The sequence below is a fragment of the Anthonomus grandis genome, chromosome 11 (assembly GCF_022605725.1).
Source record: "Anthonomus grandis grandis chromosome 11, icAntGran1.3, whole genome shotgun sequence".
Classification (NCBI taxonomy): domain Eukaryota; kingdom Metazoa; phylum Arthropoda; class Insecta; order Coleoptera; family Curculionidae; genus Anthonomus; species Anthonomus grandis.
In genome coordinates, this window is record NC_065556.1 from 770,586 (window position 1) to 798,041 (window position 27,456).

Here is a 27,456-nt window from a genome sequence, read left to right on the forward strand (position 1 = left end):
GGCTTGACAATATGCAAGGCGATCAATAAAGTCTTGTTGCACATTCAATCATTTCCGGAGTTATGACGCGCACTTCTCTGCGAATTCTCTCTTTTAAGTCGTCTAGATTATTTGGCCTATTAACAAATACCTTCGACTTGAGGTATCGCCACAAAAAAAAACTCCATTGGTGTTAGGTCAGGCGACCTAGCAGGCCATTCGATGGGTCCTCTCCTTCCTATCCACCAATTGGGAAAGGTTTTATCCAAAAATGTAGGCACAGTGGCAGCATAGTGCGGAGGAGCGCCATTTTGCTGGAAAATTAGTTCTTCGACAGGATAGTCTGGGTCCAATGGATTTGGAAATAAAGCTAGTAATGCTGGAACTAATTCAAATTGGAGAAAACCGAGATACACTTGTCTCGTTAAAGTCTGTTCAAAGAAAAAGGGACCTATTACTCTTCCGCGCACTATTCCACACCACACATTTAGTTTTTGAGGGTACTGGGTGTTTACCTCCATCATCCAATGCGAATTTTTTGTTGCCCAATATCGACAATTTTGTCTGTTCATACTACCATTCAAACAGAACGTGGCTTCTTTGGAAAAAATAATATTTGTTACTAAATTATTATTTACATTGCACATGTTTTGTAAGCGTTCACAAAACTCATTTCGCCTATCGAAATCGTCATCAAATAACTCTTGCACAGGAATAACTTTGTAGGGGTGATATATTTGTGCTTTTTAACTATTCGGTAAACTATTGATTTCGCCATGTGTAAATTCGCCCCAATTTGCGACAGAGGAGTGCATGGATTTTCTTCCAAAGAAAGCAAAACATCAAGTTGTTCATTTTCATCTCGAGCAGGACGACCAGATTTCGGCAGATCTCTAACATGACCGAATTCTCTAACTTTAGTCTCTATTCTACTCACCACCTTTTGACATATCGGAGGACGATCAGGATTGATTTCATTGAATAATTGAGCAGCTTCTCTTTGAGTACGTGTTCTATCACCAAACCCAACCATGCACAGAATTTCTATTTTTTCTCGTTCCGTTAACTTTACCATTGTGAAAACCGCAACTTTGCTTGTATACTTCACACTTGACAATATCTGTTTGGCGTACAACTGTCATACAGTTTCTATGAAAATACACGGTCACCAGCCAACAATAAAAAATACAAATGAATGGAATTTTGCTCTGTATAAAAAATCTCAGAGATAAGGTGACTCGTAAGGTGAACTTCAATAATAATGTTTGGTCGTCTTTTTTTCGACATGATGCATGAAACATACGTAGAATTCCACGCGAAATTCAAAACTGAAATAAAAAAAGGTACTTTCATTTAAAAAAATGAAATTGATGGTCGTAATTTATTTTTAAGCAACCCTGTATATACAACCTTTACGTACAAAAATACGCAACTTGAAATAAAAATCGACGGGTCCGAGCGTTTTTTTTTCGAACACACCCCTGAATTTTAAATGAATTTAAACATTTGGGATGCATTGTATGTTTTTTATCATTCTTATTCCTAAAATCCCTCCTAAAAAATTTGAAATGGCAACACCGCAGGCAAAAGCTGATGTCATTTTTTTGCGGAATGTCAGCTTGACAAACTTGCTTTGTGTTTACATTCGGCACTTGTGAAGTTATGTGTTTTTCCTTTAGTTTCTGGTTGAAAAAGAAAAAATGTTGAGTCATATTAGTATTTTTGTGAACTGTTACGATAGTAAAAACTTCTGCCGTTTGTGCCGCACTATGGGAAAAAGGCGATTTAAGCCGATTTTTTCATAAATAATTACTGATATTGTCACAACATCATATCAAGGGATAACCGTCGTCATAAACGTAAAATAATAAAAACCTATTTAGAAATCTATAATAATTATAAAATGTTTACATTCCATAAAAATGCTTTTTATTAAATAAGCACCTTTACTCTACAAAAGGACGTTAAAAAAGCGCACAAAGAGTTCATAAAATGTATTATTCTTTATAATTTAAGGCATAATCTATTATTAATAAATATTTTTCATGTAAATATTTTTTGACGACGTCACTGGTAAAGAGTACTTGTGTCGGTGGAATCAACAGTGCGTTCGAGCGGCGTTGCGATGTTGTTGCCTTTTTCTCTAATATACGTTATCTACATTCATTTAACTTTGAATGTTGACCTTCTATATAGAGTATCTTATTATATTTTATAGAAAAATGCTTCATATTTTATTAAAGAGAAATAGTATTGTTTTGCAACTGTCAAAATAAGTATAACTGTAAAATTTTTATGATATTGTAACGAAATTCGGGAACACACTTTTATTGTCAACATCAAAAGCACTAACCTAACTCGCCTTGACTGTCGTTTAATTGTTTCCAAGGTAAAAAATTGACTAAACAATTAAAACTGAATGAATTGTCACGAAGCGCGTCCTTTTTAAAACCCGATGCAACAGTTTCAAAATATTTAGAATTATCTTCATTGCTTTTACCCAAAGAGACCAATAATTTTAGAAGAATACTGACAGTCAAAGCAAGCAAGTATAAAAATTCTAGAAAATTAGAACTACAGGGATTTACAATAATATAACTTAAATAACCTAAATTGGGGCCAAAATGGGGCTCTCGAACAAGATGAACTACTTAAAAACAAAACAATGTAGATGAAAATAATAAACCAAACGTAAGTAGAACACTAAAGAAACCCTACGAATCAGTTTTAACTACAGAATACTAATAAAATTGTACAAAAACTAGCAGACATTAATTACCTAATTAATGTATTTACATTTTCATAATACTGCTCCCTTCTCAAGTTGGACCGTCCCGATCAAACATGGGACCACCTGAGCCATGATAGGGCGCTAGCCGGACGATGTTTACAATTTTCATCTTCGCTGTTGGATGACGCTGGATACGGTACACCACGTCGTTGATTCTGGTGACCACATTGAATGGACCTTCCCAATCCTTCTGGAGCTTTGGTGACTTGCCCTTCGTCCTTCGTGGATTGTATAACCAGGCTTTATCCCCAGGATTAAAACCGGTAGAATTTGCCTTTATGTCATAACGTGATTTCATTCTGTTACTTTCTAGATGAAGTTTATCCCGTGCTTGTTCGTGAACAATTTGTAAACGCTCTTGTAAATGGTCGACGTACTCCTCAAGGGTTTCAGACTTATGGGGTCTTCCAGTAATAATGTCCAAAGGTAAACGAAGTTCATCACCGTAGACGACTTTTGCCGGGCTTTTTCCAGTTGACTTGTGGATAGAAGAACGATATGCCAATAGGAATGGTTGTATACAGGTATCCCAGTCGGTTTGCTTAGAGTTTACCACCATCCTCAAATAGGTTTCAAATGTGCGGTTAAATCTTTCAACCATTCCATCAGACTGAGGGTGTAGTGGGGTTGTACCGGTCTTATTGATTCCCAACAACTGGCATACTTGTTGAAATATTTGTGACTTAAAGTTCCTTCCTTGCTCTGAATGTATCTCTCTGGGTACACCAAATCGACAAATCCAGTTCTGGAACAACACTTCAGCTACTGTCGTTGCTTCTTGGTTTGGAATCGGATAAACCTCGGGCCACTTACTAAAGTAATCCATAGCATATCGGTTTCCGGAGCTACTAGTAGGAAAGGGTCCTGCTACGTCTATGGCAATTCGTTCAAAGGGTGCACTAACAAGATACTGCATCATCTTTCCTCTTGTCCGGGTTCTTGGGCCCTTACTTAACGAACACTGCTCACACTGTCGGCACCAGCGTTCAACATCTTGATGACTGTTCAGCCAGTAAAACCGTTCTCTCACTTTTGCCAAGGTCTTACTAACTCCAAAATGTCCTCCGCCGACACCGCCATGAACAGCTTCAAGAACTTCCAGAATCCGTTTTCGAGGAAGGACTGTCAGATATATCCTTTTATCTTTTCTTTTCCATCTACGCTCTCCCAGACTCTTTTTAACAATCCATCTTTTATAACCAATGAATTCCATTGAGACCAATAAGCTTTTAGTTCTGGAGATTTGTCAGAAATATCTTTCCATTCTGGTTTTGAAATTTCTCGAGATTTCAGTTCGTAAATAAGAGCAAACACTGGGTCATCACACTAATCTTGGATTAAACTAGCTACATCCCACTCTTTAGAACTGTGAAGGCCAATACGATTACAAGTAAATATCTCTGAATGCTGTTTTGATTCCTTTTTAAAACAATGTTGATATGTTTCAATACAGGGTCTTCTCGATAAAGCATCGGCATTTTGGTGATATGCGCCTTTCCTATGTTCTATTGTAAAGTCATACTCTTGTAATCGTTGAAGCCACCTTGCTATTTGTCCTTCGGGGTTTTTAAACTGAAACAGCCATTTCAACGAAGCATGGTCGGTTCTAAGGAAAAATCGTAGACCATACAAATATTTATGGAAATGTTCAATAGCTTTTACTGCTGCCAATAGCTCTCGTCTGGTGACACAATAGTTTCTTTCTGGTTTTGATAACGTTTTACTGAAATAAGCTATCACTTGCTCACCATCATCATATTTTTGTGATAGAACGGCCCCAATTCCAATAGTTTGTCCAGGAATCGGATATGTTAAAATGGGAGATGTGCATAGTGCTCTTTTTAACCGTTGAAATGCTTCTTCACAGTCTGTTGACCAACTAAATACCATTTTGTCCTCCGTGAGCTTATGTAGAGGCTTTGCAAGATTAGCGAAGTTTCTTACAAATCTTCTGTAATAGGTACAAAGGCCCAGAAAGCTTCTTAACTGGTGTTTGTCAGTGGGTTGTGGCCATTTTTCGATTGCCTTTACTTTATCTGGATCGGTCTTGACACCTTTTTCTGATATTACATGGCCAAGGTATCGAACTTCTTTTTGAAATAAGCAACATTTTTTCGGACTTAGCTTTAGGTTGGCCTCTCGCAGTTTAACAAATACATTTTAAATATACTTCAAATGATCTTCAAATGTTTTCCCCAGTATGATAACGTCATCCAGATAAACTAAACATGATTCCCAAGTCATTCCACGTAAAACTGTGTCCATAAGTCTCTCAAAGGTAGCTGGAGCATTGCAGAGTCCAAAGGGCATTACTGTAAACTGCCAAAGTCCTGTTCCAGTCGAGAATGTGGTCTTTTCCTTATCTTCTGGGTGCATCTTTACCTGCCAGTATCCACTCTTTAGATCGAGTGTTGAGAACCATTGTGAACCTGATAGCGTGTCCAGGGTGTCGTCAATTCTTGGTAGGGGATAACTGTCTTTCTTGGTAATGTCATTCAGTCGCCGATAGTCTACACAAAATCTAGTGGATCCATCCTTTTTCTTCACTAGCACAACTGGAGATGTCCAAGGACTCTGAGAAGGTTCTATCACTCCTTGTGTCCTCATTTCTTGAAGCATTGAGGAAACTTCTCCTTGTTTAGCTATCGGAATTCTTCGAGGTGCTTGTTTAATCGGAGCATTTTCTCCAGTGTTAATTCGATGCTGCACCAAATCAGTTCTTCCCAGGTCTTTATCGTACAAGGAAAACACATCTTGATTTTCTTCAAGAAGACGTCGCAATTTACTACACTGGTCCATGGTTAAATTGGCAGAAGATTCTTCAAATAGGTTTTGTAAACATACAGGAAAAGGTCTGTTTGAATAACGACTTCTATCAGCATTTTTCATGACTGCCACTACTTCAGAGCATACGCCAATGTTCTCTTTTTGTTTCAGGTTTTGATCATATCCTTTTAAATTTACCATTCGAACCAAAACAGTAGATTTCTTCAGCGTAGATAACGTCTTGGCTGGAAAAATTTCTTGACCATATAGTTTGCAGTTTTCCATGGGCTCAATCAAAACAGTTTCTCCCTCTTTTCCTCCAGTTGTAGCATTAACCACCACCTCTGAATTTCCTGGTATAGTAACATCCTTGAATAACTTAACGACTCTGGTATTTACTTTATCTTCATATAGGTGGTGCATAAAAATCTCTTCATTTCTCGTCGTCAATATCCGGTTATATACATCCATTTTAAACTGCTGAGCATTCATAATATCTAATCCTAATATGACATCATCCATGATTTCTGCCACTAGTACTGGCTGTTGGAATGTTGTTAAGCCAATTGTAACTGTAGCTTCATGCAATTCAAGAATTGGGATCCTTTTTCCATTTGCAGACTCCAGAATTAAATTGGGTGGGGTTGAAAGCCTACAGTGTGCTACGATGTTCGGCTTCACGATAGTATGACTTGATCCTGTATCCACTACCATTTCACATTCACGGCCGCATATTTTTCTCGGTACTACCAAACTCTCTCCAGGATGTGGCAGTCGGCTTAGTCTTATACGTGGGGCTTGGTAGCACCCAGTCAGCTTGCGCCCCATAAAGTTGACTAGTTGAAGTTTTTCCTGGTTCCTTGGATCTCTTAAAGGCTTGGGGCATTGACGTTTAAGGTGCCCCTCCTCATTGCAATTCCAGCATTGCAATGGTCTTTTAGGTTTCCTCGCTAATAATGATTCAATCTTCTTTAGGCGGTCTTCGAGATCACTTTCCGAAGTTCTGATTTGTCTTATTCGTGTTTGCCTTCTAGTTGTTAGTATCTGGATCTCGAACTCCGTCAATAAAACAATTTATAGAAATTTGTTCTTGGAACTCTGTTGGGGCTGAAGGGTAAGCCAAATTTACTAATAGAGCAATATCGGCCTCAAACTGTTGGAGTCCTTCTTCGGGTTGTTGTCTTCTAAATTTCAATTAAGCCTGGTACACTTGTTGTAGATGGGCTTCACCGTATCTCATCTCTAAGGTACGCACCAGTACGTCGAAATTGAGCTGATCCTCAGATGGCACCATTCTTAATATTTCTGTAGCTTCTCCTCTAAGGCTTAGCTTAAGATTGATTGTCTTTTCTTCGTTATCTCAGCGATTTCCCCTAGCAGCGGCCTCAAATTGATTCAGATAGGTACTCCATGCTTCTTTGCCGTCGAATTTTGGTGGCTTTACTTTCATCATTGTTTGCATTCCAGGATCGGGATGAAGAGGAGTCCGTTTTACTTTCATCTCTAGTTCTTGGATCTTTTTTTGTATTTGCCTCAATTCTTCTTCTACCGTTGCTTCGAAGTTAGTCATTAATTGTTTCTGATTCTTCTCCAGATCTTCTTTAAGTTGTAAAACTCGTTCCTCTTGTTTTCTGTCTCATTCCTCCTGCTCCTTTTTAAGATTATCTTTTAAGTTAAGTGAGTCATCTTTCATGGTTCGAATCAGGTCTTCATTTTCTTTCTTTAGGTCATCTTTCATGGTCCTTATCAGGTCTTCATTTTCCTTCTTCAGGTCAGATTTAATTGTCTTTAGTAAATCTTCCTGTTTCTTGTCTCGCTCTTCTTGTTTGCGGTCTCGTTCTTCTTGTTTGCGGTCTTGTTCTTCTTGTTCTTCCTTCTGTTTACGGTCTCATTCTTCTTGTTCTACTTTTTGTTCTTCAAACTTCCTTAATAGCAGCTCCATCAATTTCTCGTTCTCCATCTTGGCCTGACTTCTTGTTAAAGGCATCCACTAAAATGAGCTTCCAAATATCCTTTACTTCTGACACCAAATGTAACGAAATTCGAGAACACACTTTTATTGTCGACGTCAAAAGCACTAACCTAACTCGCCTTGACTGTCGTTTAATTGTTTCCAAGGTAAAAAACTGACTAAACAATTAAAACTGAATGAATTGTCACGAAGCGCGTCCTTTTTAAAACCCGATGGAACAGTTTCAAAATATTTAGAATTATCTTCATTGTTTTTGCCCAAAGAGACCAATAATTTTAGGAGAATACTGACAGTCAAAGTAAGCAAGTATACAAATTCTAGAAAATTAGAACTACAGGGATTTACAATAATATAACCTAAATAACCTAAATTGAGGCCAAAATAGGGCTCTCGAACAAGATGGACTACTTAAAAACTAAACAATATAGATGAAAATAATAAACCAAACGTAAGTAGAACCCTAAAGAAACCCTACGAATCAACTTTAACTACAGAATACTAATAAAATGGTACAAAAACTAGCAGAATAATTAATGTATTTACATTTTCATAATAATATTATAAAGTGTGTTTTTTCTGCCCTTTCTACATAAGTATTTGGCATCATTGCATCAGAGATGTTGCAAGCAAACAAACTGCCCATAGTTCCATGGCAATGCAAATTCTAACCTTTCAATGTTGTAAGATCATCATAAAGAATAGTTAACAAAACCAATTCTTCTCAAAAAAACTTTAACGCGTTTTATCCTATCTTTATCAACAGCATAAAATAGCTACCAAATTCAGGGTGCGTATTCTAAAAATGATCTGCCTAGAAAACGGTAAACTAATAATCGCATTGCTCTATTGGACATGTAATCAATATGCTGATAAAAAGTAAGTTCAGGATCAAATCAAATTTCCAAACCTTTAGAAACATACTGACGTTCAAGCTGAAAATAATCCAATTGGTAATTTAAAGTTAATGGATTTTTTTTAGGATTGATTTGCTTTTATTGCACTACAGTAAAAAGCCATCAAGATTATTTTGTAGTAACATATAATCCGAAGATAACTTTATGACCCCAAACATTTTTACATCATCTGCAAAAATCAGAAATATTGTGGCAGAAATGACACAATGCAGACAGATGCCCACCTTGGAAAACGCCTGTTATAGTCCCAAACTCAACCTTGTCAAAGGCTTTGGAGAAATCGGTATAAATTTAATCAACTTCCCACTAAGCCACAGTTCCTATGTCAAACCTGCCACAGTTTATATGAACCAAAAAATTCTCGACTTACCAAACATGTTATTCGACCTGTATCCACCTTGGCGATCGTTACAGTCATCTTCAGGCCGATTTGAGAACCCTCCCCCGAAATTCCTGTTTTGATTTCTTAAATCATAACTATTGGTGCTGCTACTACCCTGATATCCCCTCGTTGGCCATTTTCCATAATTTTGCCCGCTATCGTATGAACTTGAATCCGTTTGATCGTAATTATTAAAATTTGGGCGGTTTTGGCCACTTTGATCGTTCTGATTTCGGTTGTTTTTATTAAATCCGGAATTAAATTGCCGATTGTTTTGATAGGTGTTTTGGTTATTGTTGTTGCTTTCTTCTTGAAAACTAGAACTGATATAAATGGTTATTTTATATATTTACACCTAAACCTATGGGGGTTATAATAATTATTACAAAAAAAACGTTAAAAGGAAAGTTGATTGGATTCTTCTCGACTTTAAAATCTGGCAAGTTGTACATGAAATAATAAAATATGCAACAGTAAAAGACATTTTACATAAAAATACGTAATGTTCAACTAGATTAAAAAATATATTTTATAAAACTAGATTGCCGATTAATATCACTTAGAGCAACAATTTTGTCTGTTTCATAATCTACGGTAGAATCATACATCATCCCAGATAAGGCTTTTACTTTCCATGGTAGCAGTCGCCTTTCTATCCGATTTTCGGATTTATTTTTGTTGTATTCAGAAACAGCTGCTCTTTGAATTTTTGTTTTTTTTTCTGATACGCCAAGACAGCGACACGATGAATTTTTGGTTTACTTTTTGCGTATTACATAGAGGCATTTCTAAGCTGTTTTTTCTGATTTCAGGTAAAACTCTCGTACGGCGGCGCCGGCCCGTTGTTTTTCCAATAGAGAGATTGTTATCAATTTGGGATGCGTTCGTTGTAATTTTATTTTGGATAGGTTTGTAAACGTCAAAATGCCCATTAGAAAAATCGTTGGCAATTGAAAAACGAAATTTACACACAGGGTTTTCTATAAGTCCAAATTTGTGCAATAACCCTCCGTCGTGATAAATTTCAAACAAAAAAGGATAAATTTGGTCAGCGGCTGTTAATTCATAATAACCACCATAAGGGTGATTTTGAGACATTTCGGCATGGTAAGCAGCAGCGCTATTAAAATTATTACCGGCTCTGTCGTGCGATAAAATGGAAAAATCGTCCCAACACTCCATAACATGTGCCACTACTTCCCCGCGTACTTGTTTAGCCATATCTTGGGTTCCGTATAATATATTGATCGAAAAAGGCAAGCGTCGTCTCCAATAATCGGTACAACAATGTGCGGTATAAAAACACCGTTAATATTTAAATTTTCATACTATACTAATTTTTGTTAATACAGTCATATTAACAAAAATTATAAAAAAAAAACGCTACACTTGAGGTGCGAAAGCATGCATAAAATCGTTAAAATTAAAGTTGTTGAACAGTACAAATAAAACGACAAATAATAGATAACATAACCACAGAATATAACTTATCTTATTCAGTTGATTCAGACAGCTGTTCTTAAATTCGAAGCCAGGCCTCCAATAATAGTAAATGCAACCCACAATACACAAAAATAAAATCCGAAGCCTCGTTGATAGTACATGCAACCCACAATTGTCACGCCGTTTTTCTTGAGGTCAAGGGGCGCGATTAACATAATATAATTATTATAAAACCAAGACACAAATAATCTTAAAAATGATTCGTTAGAGGCAGAGCGAGCGGTAAGACCGTTGATTGAATATTTGGGAAGATACGCAACCTTATGGGCTAAAGCGTGACCGCAAATATGCGTGAAAAATAGATGGCGATTCTCTCCAGTATGCGCGAAATTAATTTCGTCCACAGAGTAATTAAAAGTATGAGAGGGTTCAATCCCATAGTGACAAGTAGGCATCATCTTTACCCTAAACTCGATTGCAGCGTGCGGTTGCGGTCTAACCGAACTAAAATAATTGACATTTGTCACAGTCGGTAAAATAGTCTACTGTAATACCGATCCGTCATAGAAACCTGCCTGTCATTTCTATGAGGGATCGGTATTACAGTAGACTATTTTACCGACTGTGACAAATGTCAATTATTTTAGTTCGGCTATTCAAAATTTTAGAATGGCGCGAAATTTAAAATTATTGACCCATTAAATCAATTTTTAACAGCGTAAAGGCTGTGAATCTCGATCACAAACTCTAAAAAATTATGAAATAGTGCAAGTGCATTAATTTAATTTTTGAAGAGGCTAAGAGTGATAATGTAATTTGTAATGTAATTTAAGTTTATTTTATACATTTTTTAATTGAATACGTTAGTGTTTTGACATTGAATTCATCAAATCTACTTTTAAGCTGTTAATGCATTTGGGCCCTTCAAAAAAATAAATTGTTAATTGCACTTTTTCACTGATTTTTAGAGAATGTGAAAGAGATTTTACAGCCGAATACGCTATCAAAAAAAGATTTAATGGGTCAATTATGTAAGACAATATTTTAGAGATTAAGTATAATATATTTAGTCCTATTTTGAGAATTAAATGCTCGATACTAACAATGTTAATTTCACTGTTATCAACAAATTAACAAGGGTAGGGGTAGAATTTAAGTCAATTGTAAAGTAAGTTTATAATTTATTGTCTTAAAAGGGATCCTGATACAATTTGTTTTTGTGCTGCTTTAGCACAACACTCCATGGTATGTATTTTGCTTTTTACATTTTACATTTTGAGGATATGATACAAAAATTACAATTTATCAAATTTATAAATTAATTATTTACAGACATAAGAACTATATTTCTCAAAAATATGCCCTAAAAATTTTAAGTTTTCTACCTACTTTTTTGTACAGAGGGTACCCAAAAATGTTAGGGGAGTGGTAATATATAAAAACTAATCCTGTAATTAAAATATTCTTTATGGAGAGTATGATATTAAAAATTAGTTGACATTGATGTATACCCTTAATTCTAGATGTCATCGGTCCTTTTTCTTAAATATTCAAAGAGCATCCCTGGATGAGGACCTTATTGAGGTGAGGTGCCTCCTTGAGTAGTGACCTGGTAGAATGGAAGTTGTTTCACTTATTGTGCTTTTGGTACTTCCTAGCAGCAAAGCACTGATACCTTTCGTCAGACCTAGTAAAAAAAGTTAAAAAAAAACTATGTTAAAAAAACTAACTGTTTTTAAATTTGTAAAGCAATTTTGAAAAAAAGAGGCTACTGAACGATCAATATTTTGCTCTAATTCTTTAAAAACTTGGGTTTTTGACAACTGATATGCCACTTTCAATTTTTGTTTGCTCGAAAACAGTTTGCTTTTTAATTTGCAGATTCTGTTGCTTTGGGTTTTGTTTAGATAATAAAAATTTTTTTTTCTACGAGTAAGATTTTTAACCCTTGTTTCAGAAATTTGACTCAACATACTAAATCTCTGTTTTTTTGTGCCATTTTCTCCATCAATATGCCCTATGCTTCCCACAACCTTTCTTTTCGAATTAGGGTGAATGACCATTGGCCTAGCATAATTATGTTCATTCTGAACATTATATTGAGATTGCTGGATTATGACAGCAGGTAATATAGTCAATGTATCTTCCCAAGGTACTTGTGCCTCAACCAGTACTGGGGCATTTTGAATAATACTTGGGCCAGCAATTGGGAGAGCACACTTTCTTAACCGAGTATGTATAGTACTAGTAAATGAAATATCCTCAAAATGGTCTTGACATAAATAACACCTTGTTGAGGTTGGGCTTAAACCAAGTATTTTAAACCATTCGGACTTCCTAATAATGTCACTTTCAGGAAATTTAAAGAAAATTTTATTTTTGTATGAATCTTCAATAGGACAATAGTATGTATTAGAACAAGTGGGTGCCTTGCATTTAAAAATTAATTTTCCTGGTGATGACATTATTAGGGCAGTTTTAAAATGGTAAACAACAATTTTAGGTAACCTACAACATGGTGAAAACTATTTGATAAAAAAAATTGCACTTACCCCGTCCTAGGGATCTGAAACCACACAATAAAACAACAAAAAAGCTTCTGCCTATATGATGAAATTACACTTTAATGACTTTAAGCTACATTTTTAACTATTTTTTGTTGAGAAAAAATCAAAAGAACACACCCAATGGACGCCCAAATAAAAAGGAATAAGCAATGGCGACGATCGATAATGCGAAGATGGGTGATGACAAGGAAGGAAAGAAAATCGATAATAATAATGACAATTATGACAGAAGTTGGCCCTCGATGCCGTCTAACCGAACTAAATATCTTAGGTTAAGGTTTAAAACTTGATGATCAATTTAGGCTACCTTTTAAACACTCTTTTAATATACATTTCTCTATGATTTCGTCCGTCGCTTCTCATTAGTAATCGGCCGATCATCCCTGAGTCGCGTGGGAGAGTTTTTGCACAGGTTCGTGTTTGCCGTATTGCAATTTGGTAGTTGTTAAAAAATTTTCTTGGATATCATAATCACAAATAGATAGATATATGTAAATGTGTTTAATTTGTGAGACAATGGCTCCTTTAGGCAAAATTAATCAGTGTGCGTATCGTGAGTGCAATAATGTAAGAAAATGTAAAAACAATGTTCTCAGTTTTTTCAACTTTCCGATTTTAAAACCAGTGTTGCTTAACCAGTGGATAGAAAATATAGGCAATGCGGAAACATATGTTATGGATGAAAATTTATTAAAAAACAAAGTGGTTTGCGAGAAACATTTTGACAAAATTAATATTGCAATAAGTAATAAGCGAAAGAGACTTTTAAAATCAGCTGTACCTGATGTATGATGATATGTATGATGATGATACCTATGTCCACAGCATATTGATAAATTTTTGCATTTATTAATTAAGACTTTGATTTATAACAACCTAAAATGCGAATCTCAAAATGTTATTAGAAAATCTTTAAAAAAATCTAATTATAAACCTCACAGAAAATTATCTATTTTATCTACAAAAAGCAATCAGAACTCTTAAAGATAATGTCTCTTCATGTCTATGAGAGCCATTTTCTCTTTTTCTTTTTTTTACTTTAAGAAAATTTTAAATTAATATATTATGTTTATGGTCTTTAGTGTTTTAAGTATTTTCAATAATTGTTTTCATGATGAAAATCATTCATGAAAAAGATAAAAATAAAGCCTAAAAAGCCTTTAAAGTTATTGAGAAACTGGTCCTAGTACGAATGATAGCTTTCCTAATTAAAAAAAAAACATATTAAATAAATGTCGAGTAATGTTTTCATTCTTGGAGCGATTATATTTGATCTTGAAGAAGGTCACTTTACGGCAGCGGTATTCTGCGACTTCTCTAACGACTTTGACTGTATCAACCATGGAATATTACTCGGTAAGCTTTCTAGATATGGGTTTAGGGGAGTTGCTCTAGAATGGTTAATATTTTGTTTTGTTAGACAGAAAAAAGTTTGTTTGGCCAAATGGCAGTTTGTCTGAACTTTGTGTAGTAACCAAGGTTCGTTTCTCAGTCCTATTTTATTTCTGTTGTATATAAATGACCTGGCGTCTCTCCAGATAAGAGGATTCTTCACTATTTTTGCAGATGACACCACTATCTTATGGGCAGACAATAATAAAAGCACATTAACAAGAACAATTTCTAAAGATTTATTAATGATTAAACAGTGGTTTGATGCTAATTTGTTGTCTTTAAACATAGATAAGACTAAATTGTTAAGTTTTTATGTTCAGAGCAGTTCATGATTCACAACAAAGAATTGGAAGTGAATAATTTTAACAGATTTCTTGGAATTGTTATCGATCATAAACCTAAGTTTTATGGAGATATGTTAGAAGGCAAAAACTGGCTAGACGATGTTATGCTGTTAGAGTGGTTTTAAATGAACTGAGATTGATATCTGCAAAAACGGTCTACTTTTTTTGTTGAAAGTTGAAACTTACTTTCATACAAAAATACCTACAGTATGGAATAACATTTTGGAGTTGCATTAGTAAACTGCTTTTTGACTCGATGTTTGTTTTTAAAAATCGAGCCATTAAATATATGTGTCATAAATCTCCACAGGACATGCAGACCCCTATTTAAAGATACTTTCCTTGTGTTGCTTGTTTATTGTTGAGTCTGTTTGCTTAATATACAAAAAATATAAATTGTATCTTCAAAATAATGGTTCCTTAAAACATTATAATATCAGAAAAAAATACAATATACCAATGCCCATCCCGAAAAGTTAACTAAGAATTCTCTTATTTACTTGAGCATAAAAATTTTTAATCATTTTACAAATGTCATAAAAGTCTCTAGAAGTTCTCCTCGTTTTGAAAAGTCCTTAACGAAACTTCTTAAAAGCAAGTATTTTTATAGCATTAGAATTTTTTGAAGATAGTTAGGAATAGGCCAACAGTATATAATTAGTTTTTAGTAAAGATGTAAAGGTTAGAATTTGTGATGTTACTCTAAAAAATTTTTAAGTCGTCTTGCTTTGAAATTGAAAATACATTTTGTGTTTATACTAGTATGTTGAACCCATTATTGTGTATTGTTTTTAAATTATGTGCTAGTAATATGTCGATTAATGTGCCTATTTTATATCATAGAAGTACCATGTCAACAAGTAGGTACCATGTATTTATGAATAAATCTTGAGTTTAGTTGTGGGATGGGATCGAAGGAATAAAAACAAACGTCACTTTATGTACTGGCCAACGTTTCGCAATAATTTTATTGCTTCATCAGGGCCCTAAGCTAACAAAAAAGACACAATAAAAAAGGGTTATTATATATAAACAAAATTTAACTTTTTGGGGTTATGTTGATACCACCAAAAAAAGAAAAAAACAGAAAAAACAAAAAAAAAAAACAACAAAATCTTAGATTTGAAGTAAAAAAAAAAAATTACACAACAAAAAAAAAATGATAAAATTGCTTACATAACAGTGTGATTTTGCTTGTCATAAAAAATCATGTTTACAGGACACACAGGTAACATAGAATATATAAAATATTATTTTTTTAACAAAAACGGTTTAAATTGATGGGTTGTATCACAGAACAGTTGCTTTAAAATTGATTCTACGGTGTACAATAATAATTTAGCATCTAGCCAGAAAAACCGGGTATGCGAGAACACAATAGACGCATTCTTTTTAGTGATAAGAACCAAAACAGTCCCAAAAGTTTAAATTTTGATTTGATCTATTAGATTAAAATAAGAAGAACTTAGATTGTCTATATCCGTTCTTTTATTTACCGCATTATTATGTTTTTTTATGTTTATCATTTCGGCTAGAAGTCTCTTTTTAAAAAGCTGCTGTTGGCCTATAATTGTAGTCTTGCCAAAATTAAAATTGTGTCCTGTATTCATTTTGTGCTCAGCTAAAGCAGTAGGGTTTTTTTAAGGGCTAAATTCCTACAATCATACTCATGTTCGTATAGGCGCTGCCTCAAATATCTACCCGTCTGACCAATGTAACACACATCACACCCAGAGCAAGGTATTTTATAAATAATGTTAGAATGTAAATCAAAGGCGTCTTTAGTTTTAAGCTTCGTAAAGAAATGTTTTCTTACCGAGTTTTCACTTCTTTCTGAGATTTTAATAACATCAGATTTTGATTGTATGGTCTTTTTAATTTTATGAGAAAGTGTGTTAATGTAAGGAATCTTGAAATAAGCCAATTGATTATTTTCATTGTTTCGTGTAATATTTTGAGTAATGTTCTCGGTGTCGTTAATTATTTTTTTAATAATTGATAGGGGGTAGTTGTTTTTCTTTAAAATTGTCTGAACATAATGAAGGTTCTTTTTATGATATTCTGGACTAGAAAGTCTCAAGCACCGATGTTTTAGGTTTTTTATTACATTTATTTTGTGTGTCATAGGATGTTCTGAAAAATAATTTAAAATGCGTTCTGAAAAAGTTGGTTTTTGATACCAATCTGTTTTTATGGTACCATCTATGGATCTTATGACTTTAACATCCAAAAATGGAAGACTACAGTTAATTTCTTGTTCGATAGTGAATTGTAAACGTGGATGGAAACTATTGAAGACTGATAGAATTTCGTTTTCTTTTTTATTTGGAATTGCCGTGATTATGTCATCAACGTACCTACAGAAAAAAGGTACATTAAAAGATAGTTCAGAAATACACTGATCTTGTAGTTGTGCCATTACAATGTCTGAGCATATTGGAGACATGCAGTTTCCCATTCCTAGGCCAAAAATTTGGGTATAGAAATTTTCACCATGTTGGAAATAATTATTCTCAATACAAAAATTAAAAAGAAAAACAACTGTTTCAAGGTCTAGTGGTGTATTAGGCCGGATAAGATGCCACTTTTGAGTGATTATATCAGTTACTAGGTCCACCGGTATATTAGTAAATAAAGAAACAACATCCAACGATACAAGAATATAACCTTCAGGGACTGTTTGCTCTTTAATGTAATTAGCGAAATCAAAAGAATTTTTCACATATCGTTCATCTTTTATAAAAAAATGTTGTAAAATGTTGGACAAAAGTTTTGTTAAATTGTAAAGAGGGGAACCAGTAAAAGAGACTATGGGTCGTAGTGGTGTCCCCAATTTATGAATTTTTGGTAAAAAACAGATTTTGGGAGCGACACCATTATTAATTTTTAACCATTTTTGTTGTTCAATCGATATCATTTTTTTTATCAAAAAGTTGTGATATAATTTTGTTAGTTTTACTTTGAATGTTCATGGTAGGATTTTTATTTAATTTTTTATAAGTTTCAGTATCATTGAGAGCATTAACTATCCTTTGGTCAAAGTCATACTTGTTTTGGATTACGGTGCAATTACCCTTATCTGCTTTCGTGATTACAAGCTCTTTATGGTTATGTATAAATTGTATAGTTCTACTTGTACTTTTCTTGAAATTATTGTTAGTATTTTTGCAAAATTTGTTTGACTTAATATGGTTTGTAATAATATTTATACACCTATTACGCAAGTCAATCCTAGTTGGTTCATCAAATTTTTCAAAAATGTATTCAATGTCTATGATCAACTGTTCGATTGGCAAATTTATCTCCTAAACTTAATAGGTATTTTACATCATTCGGAATGTCTATATTTGTTAAATTGATAATCCATTTATCATTAACATTGTAACTGGACATGCAACTATCATTACGTTGTTTGTTAAGTAAAGATTTGAACTTTTTTATTTGATTATTTTTTAATTTATTGCAAGTGATATTAAAAAAACGATCTTGAAAATTGCAGAAAGTTTGGAACATTTCATTAGAATTTATTTATGAATAAAGTATGTTTTGAATTTTTTGAAATTCGAAATTGTATTTAAAAGAGAGAGAGGTATGTAATATTTAATAGGAATGATTCCAACTACTCACTAGAAATTACCTCGTTGAAAAAGTAATTAAAAGGGTTATTCAAAACTGCAAGTGGCCAACATAGCGTCGACAAGAAGAAACAAAGTTGATTATGACTCTCTAAAGAAGGAACGTCGTATTTAAAAGTTAAAGATGTTAACTTGTAAATGAGAGAAAGTGTTTACAACAATGTATAAATGATTTTATTTTATATTTTCAAATAACTCCAGAAAAAAATAAAATACCATTTTGCCAAATTTCACCTTTTTCCTGAATATTAGGAAGTATTTGGCATTTTTCCAATTTTTAGATTGCATTTATTCAATCATTGCATTTATATTGCGCAACTTTCGCCTAATTAAACCATTTACTGCTCATCCCTATTTTGGACATCCTGTATAATCGCGATGAGACCCTTCATACTTTTAAACAAAATATTTGTTTTTTTTCTTATTAACTTTTTTTAGTTTTAAGAATTAGTAATTAAGTGTTTGCCTGTATTGCAAATTAAAATGTGGCCTATTTTTTATATTTTATAGTGTTTTTACACCCTTATTCAAAACCTTTTAAATTTTGCGATTTTATTTTTATATTAATTTAAGTTAAAGGTATTTATTTTTCAATATTTTTGTTTAAAAAAAGTGTACTTCACAGATCTCACTACCCTACACAGTTTTTGAGATATTGGCTGGTTTCACAAACCCGTATTGTCAAAAATCACATTACGGGCTACTTTTTGAAAAAAATTATTGACTCTAAAAAACTATAGTACCGTATATAGATATTAAATCTTTAATTATTTAATTTACTCTTTATATTTACGTGAAACCTACCTATATCATCACCTTTATTTAATATTTTTGTTAATTTTCTAATTAATAAATAAAAGCTTATTGAATTTTTGTTTTGTTTTTATTTATTTAGTTTTGTCTCAAAAAAGGATTTTGGTAAGTAATTTATTATTTGTTAATAAAATTTAAGTTGTAAGAGATAGCACCTTCCAATACATTACTTGACCACCACATTTATCTAGTTATTTATGCGAGATCACAGCGCATTTAAATATCGGTAATAACAAAATAAATAAAAGCGCTGTTATCATCATCGCCCTTGTCTTAAAAAAATAACAAAACGGCCGGGCGCCCAAAGATTCCCGCGTCGTTAAACTGTAAATGGTCAATATAGCGCCGACAAAGAAAAACAAAGTTGATGATGGCTCTTTAAAGACAGAACGTCGTATTTTAAATTTAAAGGTGTCATCGTATAGGCGAGAAAAAGTGGTCACAATAATTTATTCATTTAATAAATACTTTTGTCATATATTTTGAAATAACGCCAGAAAAAAAATAAAATGATTTTGCCAAATTTCAGTTTTTTGCAAAATTTAGGAAGTACTTAGATTTTATTATAAAAGGACACTATATTGCTCAACTTTCCTCTAATTATACCACCTCTATTGACGTCCTGTATAACCGTGATGCGGGGTCTTTAAACAAAATGTGTTTTTTTTGTTACTAGGTATCTTTTTATAGTTTTAAGTATAGTTGTAACAACTGGTAATTGAGAATTTTCCTGTGTCACTTAAAATGTGGCCTATTTTCTATTAACATCCTCACTCACAACCCCTTACTTTACAGATCTCACTACGCTGCACAATTTTTCAGATATTGAATCACATGACAAAACGGGTTACTTTTTACAAAAAATTATTGATCAAGAAGTTATATTACCATCGGCATTAAGTCTTATGAATTATTTCAATTATTCTTTATAATATTTACGTGAAACCTACTTATATCTTAAAATTTGTTCCACATATTTTTTGTATATTAGTTTTTAGTTAATTAAGTGCAACGGGCTTTTTATTTAAAAACTTGACCCTCTTGAACATAAAATGGAGGAAATATAATCTTAGAACATTGAAAGGCTAGTACCTAAGTGTAACCGTTTTTGACATATTTTTAATTTCATGTCAAAAACTATGTTTATAAGCCCTAACATAATTACCGATTACTCCCTTTTAGTAGCCTTTATTCGTTGGTTAGTTTTGGTTTTATTTTAGAGGAAGGACCACTTTAAAAGACTATTTTAATATTTGGCTAAAAAAAGATACAGGGGGGTCAAAAACTAGCATTAAAAATTAAAATGAAAAAATCATTAAAAGTCAATTTTTTTAAATGGAAATCCCCTATTTTTATAATTTTTTCATAAAGATAATTAAAAATAAGGTTAACTTTGTATAAGGTTATCTAGTCCAAAAATTGATAGTTTCCGAAATATTGGCAGTTTAAATTTGGCCTAATATTAAAAGCCGTATAGTTGTACACGGCTCAAGGATTGTTGATTAGTTTGGCATGACGGTTGTCATAGTAGACAATAGTAGCGGCAGTAAGACAATGGATTATATGCATTAAATTTATAAGTTACTTGCTATTTAAGTTTTCTTCGTAAAAGTGTAATTTAATTAAAAAGTGTACATTTCTGTTATAATTAATAAATAATAATTCTGTTATAAGTTTCTGAGATATCGATCGCGTCTATTCGTCGTGAGACACCCTGTATAATACCTAATACCAATTATTATATCAGATTAATTTATACTAAAAAACAAAACTTACCTAAGAATAAAGACTATGTACAATAGATTAGATTAGATAGTTTATTAGTAGTAATATACAAACAAGTACTTTTACAAATCAAATAAAATATGTAATATGTTGGGCTTTTTCGAAAATCATGTTATTATTTCTTAAGTATTTTAATAATAATTTGAGACATCTAATTCAATTTCTTTGGCGTAAATTTGTTTGTTGCAATCTTCGAATTTTAATTTTTTGTTCTTTTTTTTTCCATAATTTGGTGACAAGTGATTTAGCTTTTAAAAAGTCCTCAGGATATCATTTTCATTTTACCCTAAAGTAATATACATAAAAATATAGAATTACCAATATTAAAAAGAAAAAATTTAAAAAATGTATTATGATAATCCAATTGATCAATAAAATGTATGTTATTATGAAAAATCTTTGAAATATCATACATTTGATTAATTGCATTTAATTACAAATATAACACAATAAAATACTATATCACTTTTAAATAAGATATATAGAATAAGATGATACATGGCATAAAAGTCTTATTTGTACTTAGAGAAAGAATTGAACAATAATTTTTAAATGTGCTATAATGATGTCTATTTTGAGTGTATTTTTACCTTTTCCTTGGCAGAGTCAGGGAATGTGTAGCAGTTAAACAAAAACGGATTGGATGGGAAATAGTAATTGTTGACAGACCCCACAGTAACTATTAATCTCAGATGCAGTTATTGTTGATGATGAATGATCAGATCTGTAATTATACAAAATTTGGTGTATCAAGAATCTTAATTTATTTAAATTATTCATACTTGTCTATATTAGCTTCACTGTTTGTACTATATACCATTTTGGAAGCTAAAGAAGTTTTTGCACTCTTCAGGAAAACTACCCTTGCAGCTTTGAAGGGTAAATCACTTAGTAAATTAACTGAATTATCGGCTGCTGTGTTTTTAACCAGTGCATCAAAAATCCTAGTAAAAAAATAGTTTTACAAACATACCTAATTTAATAAGTATTAGGTATAAAAAAAGCTTATATGAGTAACACTATTGTGACGATTTTTTTATACTAGAAAAATATATTTTAAAAAAAATTACCTTTAAGGTAGAGCTGATTTTTTTAATAAAGTCTGGCTACTGATAATATTATCTTCCTTATATAATAAATCACTTCTAAAGATATGATCTAAACAAATATATTCTTTTTAATTGTGTTGATTTCGATTAATGAAATCCATTGTTCCCTTTGGGCATATATTAGGCAATCTATAATAAGTATTTGATATTTAATCAAAAAGCAAAAAATATTACAGTAATAAATTAATATGTGGTGCCAATTACTATATATATATATTATTATAAGTTGCAATATGGTAAAAGAAAAAAAATTATCCACCAAATTTTAGGGAAAGACAAAATTAACTATACATAGATATCAATATCTAAATAAATTTCAAAATTCTTTAAAGGCAATAAAAAATTAGTAATTTCATCTATCTACCTAATGTCAATATTAAAAAACATAACTATATATAGATAGGTATATGGGTATTATGCCATCTTTCTGCCAAAACAACAAAAAAAACATAAAATCCTGCAATAAAACCAGGGACAAAATTCTAGTTTTATATTTTTTATAGCCTATTGATAGATGAACATGTTCAAAAATATATTTAGATTTAAAAATAGAAATATTTTGGTATTTTACACACACTTTCACATTCAAGTTTTTATTAGGTAGGTTTATATCTATAAGATCCCCTATTCTACGTTTATGATGATGGTTACCCCATAATGTGATGTTATGAAAGTATCGGTACTTACTTGTGAAAAGATCGGTTTGAATCACCTTTTTATCATGATGCGGCACAAACGACACAAGTTTTTGCCATCCTAGCAATTTAAAAAAACACTAAAATGTGGCCTTTTTCCTTTTGAAACCAAAAAATTAAAGAAAATACACGAATCCCGAACATAAACAAAAAGCCGTTTGACAGATGACACTATGCGTATGGCTCAGGCGCTTAAGTTCCGGTGTTGTCGCTTCAAAGTTTTTAGAAACGGTTTTAGGGATAAGAATGTTAATAATTTTGTTTTTTTTTGCTTAAGGATATTATATTTATTCTTAAAATAGGTTAATTGTAGTATTTATATTTTTTAATTTAAATTTTCCTATAAAATACAACACAAGTAAGTTAAATTAACGTTATAATGGTTGTTAAAATATAGCAAAAAATTTCCTCCGTTGGAAATTCGCGTCGACTTGACAACAGAGAATCGGCAAATATGTTTGTAAACAACACACCCCTCTTGCCCCTGTGCACATGTTGGACTCAAACAAAGTTGTTGTTTACTAATTCTAGCCTTTCAATGTTCTAAGAACATAATGTTTGTTGGAATTATAACTTGTATTAAACTTTGTTGGTAATTTTGTAAAAATAGCTTTTTATATATATGTTTGTATTAATTTTTGTCTCAAAAACATATTTTGGTAAGTAATTATTTGTTTATAAAATCTAACTCTTAAGAAATTTCAATATGCCTCCACCCTTAAGTATATCAATTATCACTTGACCACCACATAAATGACACCGTGTTGTATGTTCAAAAAAAATAATAAAAACATAGTTGGCAGCATCATCCCATATCTTAAAAAAATATCCAACACGGCCGCGTAACCGGAGATTCCAGCGTCGTTGAAAACCTGACTCAAAGAAGCCAAAAGCCAAGTCCACGCAGCTAAAATAAATCGCTCCTAGATTTGACGCTTCGCGGCAGCACCAAATGGTGCACGAAACTGAACGGCAATCCGATAGTCGACCGGGTACACTTTTTAACACAGGATTGCCTATCTTCCCAAATATTCAATCAACGGTAAGACTGAGTCGAGTCACCTCTCGGGCACATGGATGAAACTTGTATGGTGAAAATCGGAATCGTATATCGGCCATCTTGCTTGGCAAAATTGACAGGGAGCTGACAGACAGTTGTTGACATTGACTGATAGAACATCATTTGTCATTGTCATACCATTTGAGTTTGTTTTTCATTTCAATGAATGCCAGCGTAGGTTGAGTTTGCTGTTTGTTTTAAGGATGTTATTTTAAATTCATGACTTTTTTTCTAAAAAGTTCTCTTTCAATATTGGGAGTAGTGTTTTAATTAATTTGCGGCAAGTAATTCCAGGTTTCTGGTAAGAAAATCTGATTTTATTTATTACTATTATGTTTTTGTATTGTCAATCTTTAGTCTTTAATAAAATCAAATTCAGTTGATTTCAATGAAGAAGTTTCACTTTTCAAGTATTTAATTTTTAACTTGATTATTATAAATACATATTACAAAATCTCTGGCCTCTCATTTTCTATTCAACAATTAAAAATTGATTGAAATTTTCCTGACCTTGATATAAGAGTATGTATATTTTAAATGTTTCTGAGAAACAGTAGTAAAAGATTTTTTAATTTCCTTCAGTTCATATTACAAGAAAAACATGGAGAGGGATATGCAATGTAAATATTATTAAGACTTTGAGCTATAGAATTTCTTCTGATCAGTTCTCCACAAATTTTAATAATGCTGATACCCCTGGCTTTACACTACAATACATATTTATTTAAACATTTATTTTGTCTTTTTTTACATGAATCATTTAGTAAATTGATTTGTAAGGTTTGCACTGTCTATTTTTTTATTTTATTTCCTGCTTGTACCATACTACTTCCTGTGTTCACTGAGACAAGACATAGGTATAGCGGCTAAGAGACCTGAGCACCCAGAATGGATCAGAATTAATGTTTTTCTTACAACATGTTTTTTTAAGAGTTTCTTTTTATTTTCTGTAAACATCTGTCCTTGAATTAAGTTTTTAGTAATATTATAGTTCCAAGATATGTTGTTAGTATTATAAGAGACCAACAAATATATTCTATGTAAGTGATATATGTTTATACTAAAAAGTTGTTTTCATTTTGAAAGAGTTTATTTTGTTTTGTCGATGGATATATTGTTTCTTTCGATAATACTCTGTTATAGAATTAATTTTAAAAATTAATATGTATATTATAATTTAAATAATTTTAAAATCTGTTTAATTTTTCTTTAGGAAACAGACACAAGTACATATTAAATAAGAATAATTCATCCTCTATTGACTCTGTGTTAATAAAATGAGGATATTATTAACCTAATGAGAATGCCTTTAGATGTATTATGAGAAAATAGCACAAAAATGTTGACCTTTTCTAATCTGTATAAAATTAGGGTAGTTCAGCGCTAACAAAATAATTTTAAACATTTTTAGATTAATTCTAATTTATATAATGTCTGTTATAATGAATTATTGAATATTATGTATATCATTTTAAGTATTTTTTTTTCCAGGAAAATTAAATAATAAATGTATTAAAGCAAAAAAAACATTGTTTTATTTCCATTTGTTCAATTGGTGATGTGTCGTACACTATTATTAGTACACTTTTGTAGATTATTGCAGTAAATTAACCTATTTAGATATGTAAAATAAAGCTGAAAAGTTTTATTTTTGTTCAGATCAATATCTGATGCTAACACCTAAACAAAAAGCCTCTTTTCTCTATGAGTAACCTTTTTGATTAGGCGTTTGCTTTAGATATTACGATTAAATGATAAGATTGTCAGATTAAATAGAATGTGATTTCCCGCCTTAATTTGGCCACGCCTTTCTACCATTTCGATTGGTCCAATTAGACACGTCAAACTGTCAAGTTAGTTACAGCAGTTTCCGCTGCCAAGCGAGAGGCCGCTAGCTGATTTGTCAGAAGAATTTCTTTCAGTTTGTATGCAACCACCACTTCTCTATATATTTGTGTTCTGTGCTCTCGGGTATCAGTCTCGCGTGGACCCGCTTTGTTGTTATGTCTACCAAAATATAAATAATACAGAGGCACTTTTTCAATCGTATTTATTAATCAGTTTTATGCCGCTATGCGATATTTATCATATCGCTAACACCCCTTATCGGTAAAATTTCAAAAAGTTCGTTCGTATCCGGGGCCTACATTATAAAAGGAACCCGTTGGCAAAATTTCACGTTTCTAGCTATTGTAGTTTGGGCTCTGCGATGATGAGTCAGTCAGTCAAGACAAACTCTTTTATATATATAGATTTGCATTCATTTAACTTTGAATATTGACTTCATTATTATAATTGACTATATTATCATATTTTATGAAAAAAAAATGTTCTCTATTTTGTTAAAGAGGAAAGGAATTGTTATGTGTCTGTCAAAATAAGTGACAAATTTTTATGATATTATAAAGCGAGTTTTTTTTGCTATTTCTACATAAGCCATTGGCATAATTGCATCGGAGATGTTGGAAGCAAGCAAACTGCCCATAGTTCCATTGCAATGCAAATTCTAGCCTTTTAATTTTCTAAGCATTGACAAGAAATTAAATCATAAGTTTGGCTGCAATCTCCGAGTGATGACACAGAGCAATGTTAGTTAGTAAATTAGATATTTTTAAAATTATTTTAAATTTTTATTCTTTAATTTATTTTTAAAATTTATTAAGAGTGTGCAAGGTGCCAACAACTGTAGCGCTTCCCCTAGGGCCTAGATTATATAGATTTATATATTATGTCTGTCGGATCGCCGAGTCCACATAGCTTTAGATTTAAAAATCTCATTGGCTTTAATGCTTTTTCTGAGATAATTTTTTTTTCTATTTTATAAAATGTTTAATGTTTTTCACTACCAGTTCTTTTAACTACTACATATAAATCAACGTTAGAAAATCCAATCAACTTTTTAAAACTCTTTTCATAACTTAGATAACCCTTGGTGAAAATAGGAAAAATATCCTTAAACTCATTCAATTAATTTTTTAAATTTAAATAAACATTCTTACCCATAAAAGTTCCATTCATCATTACTATTATCACTGTTGTTTCCCTCATTATCAACCCCTTCTCCATTGTCATTAAAATTATTGTAGTTATAATTTTTATTTCTTCTGTTGTTATTATTTCCATATCTTTTACGTTGACCACTATTATTATTTTTATAAGAATTTCCGTTTCCGTTATAATAAGAAGTATCGTTCTTACTGACTCCACACTGTTTTAACATCTTTTGCGCTTCTATTTTAAGAGCGTTTGAATCCTCCTGACTATCGTTATCCTCTTCCGTATTACTTCCATTATTATTCTTATGTCTTATACGCGATAAAGTTGAATTTTTCAACGCATCTGTTAACTTCGATTCGGACAGAATTTCTACTATTAAAAGAACACCAAAAAAAGCTACTAATGTGATACGTGCCATGGCAGATTTGTTAATTCAATTTCTATCATTAGCATCGTCGTTTTATTTAAAAATTTGTGACAGACGAAGATTGAAAAGGCCATCCATCGGTCGATAGAGGATGGATTTTATTGTTCGGTGATTTTTATAAAGGTAATTAAAGTTTTGCTTTTGAAATAAGGGTAATTAGAGTTATTGTGATGGTCTTTTCGAGCTATTAAAATAAAATGCCTCAAATGGAATCAGCCTAATTAAGAGTTAAGATAATTGAGCTTGAATTGCGACTTATTTTTTTGTTGTAAACATGACATTATAACAAATTTATTGTTGTGAACTAGGCAAATTCAAATAATATTAAAGATACGGAATAGTATTTATATTAATTTTTCCAATAAAATTATTATAAAATCAC

The 27,456-nt window shown here is 32.1% G+C and overlaps 1 protein-coding gene across 1 annotated transcript in view; it reads right to left on the minus strand.

Annotated features, from left to right (window-relative positions):
* The window catches only part of LOC126742322 (probable serine/threonine-protein kinase clkA), a 42,166-nt gene extending 15,107 nt beyond the window's left edge, over positions 1–27,059 (minus strand). The window contains exons 1-2 of the mRNA XM_050448967.1: positions 26,650–27,059; positions 8,793–9,127 (exon numbers count right to left, since the gene is read on the minus strand). Of these exons, the coding sequence (XP_050304924.1) occupies positions 8,793–9,127; positions 26,650–26,870 (556 nt within the window). The 5' untranslated portion in view covers positions 26,871–27,059. The remainder of the gene's footprint in view (positions 1–8,792; positions 9,128–26,649) is intronic.
* Positions 27,060–27,456: the final 397 nt, after the last annotated feature.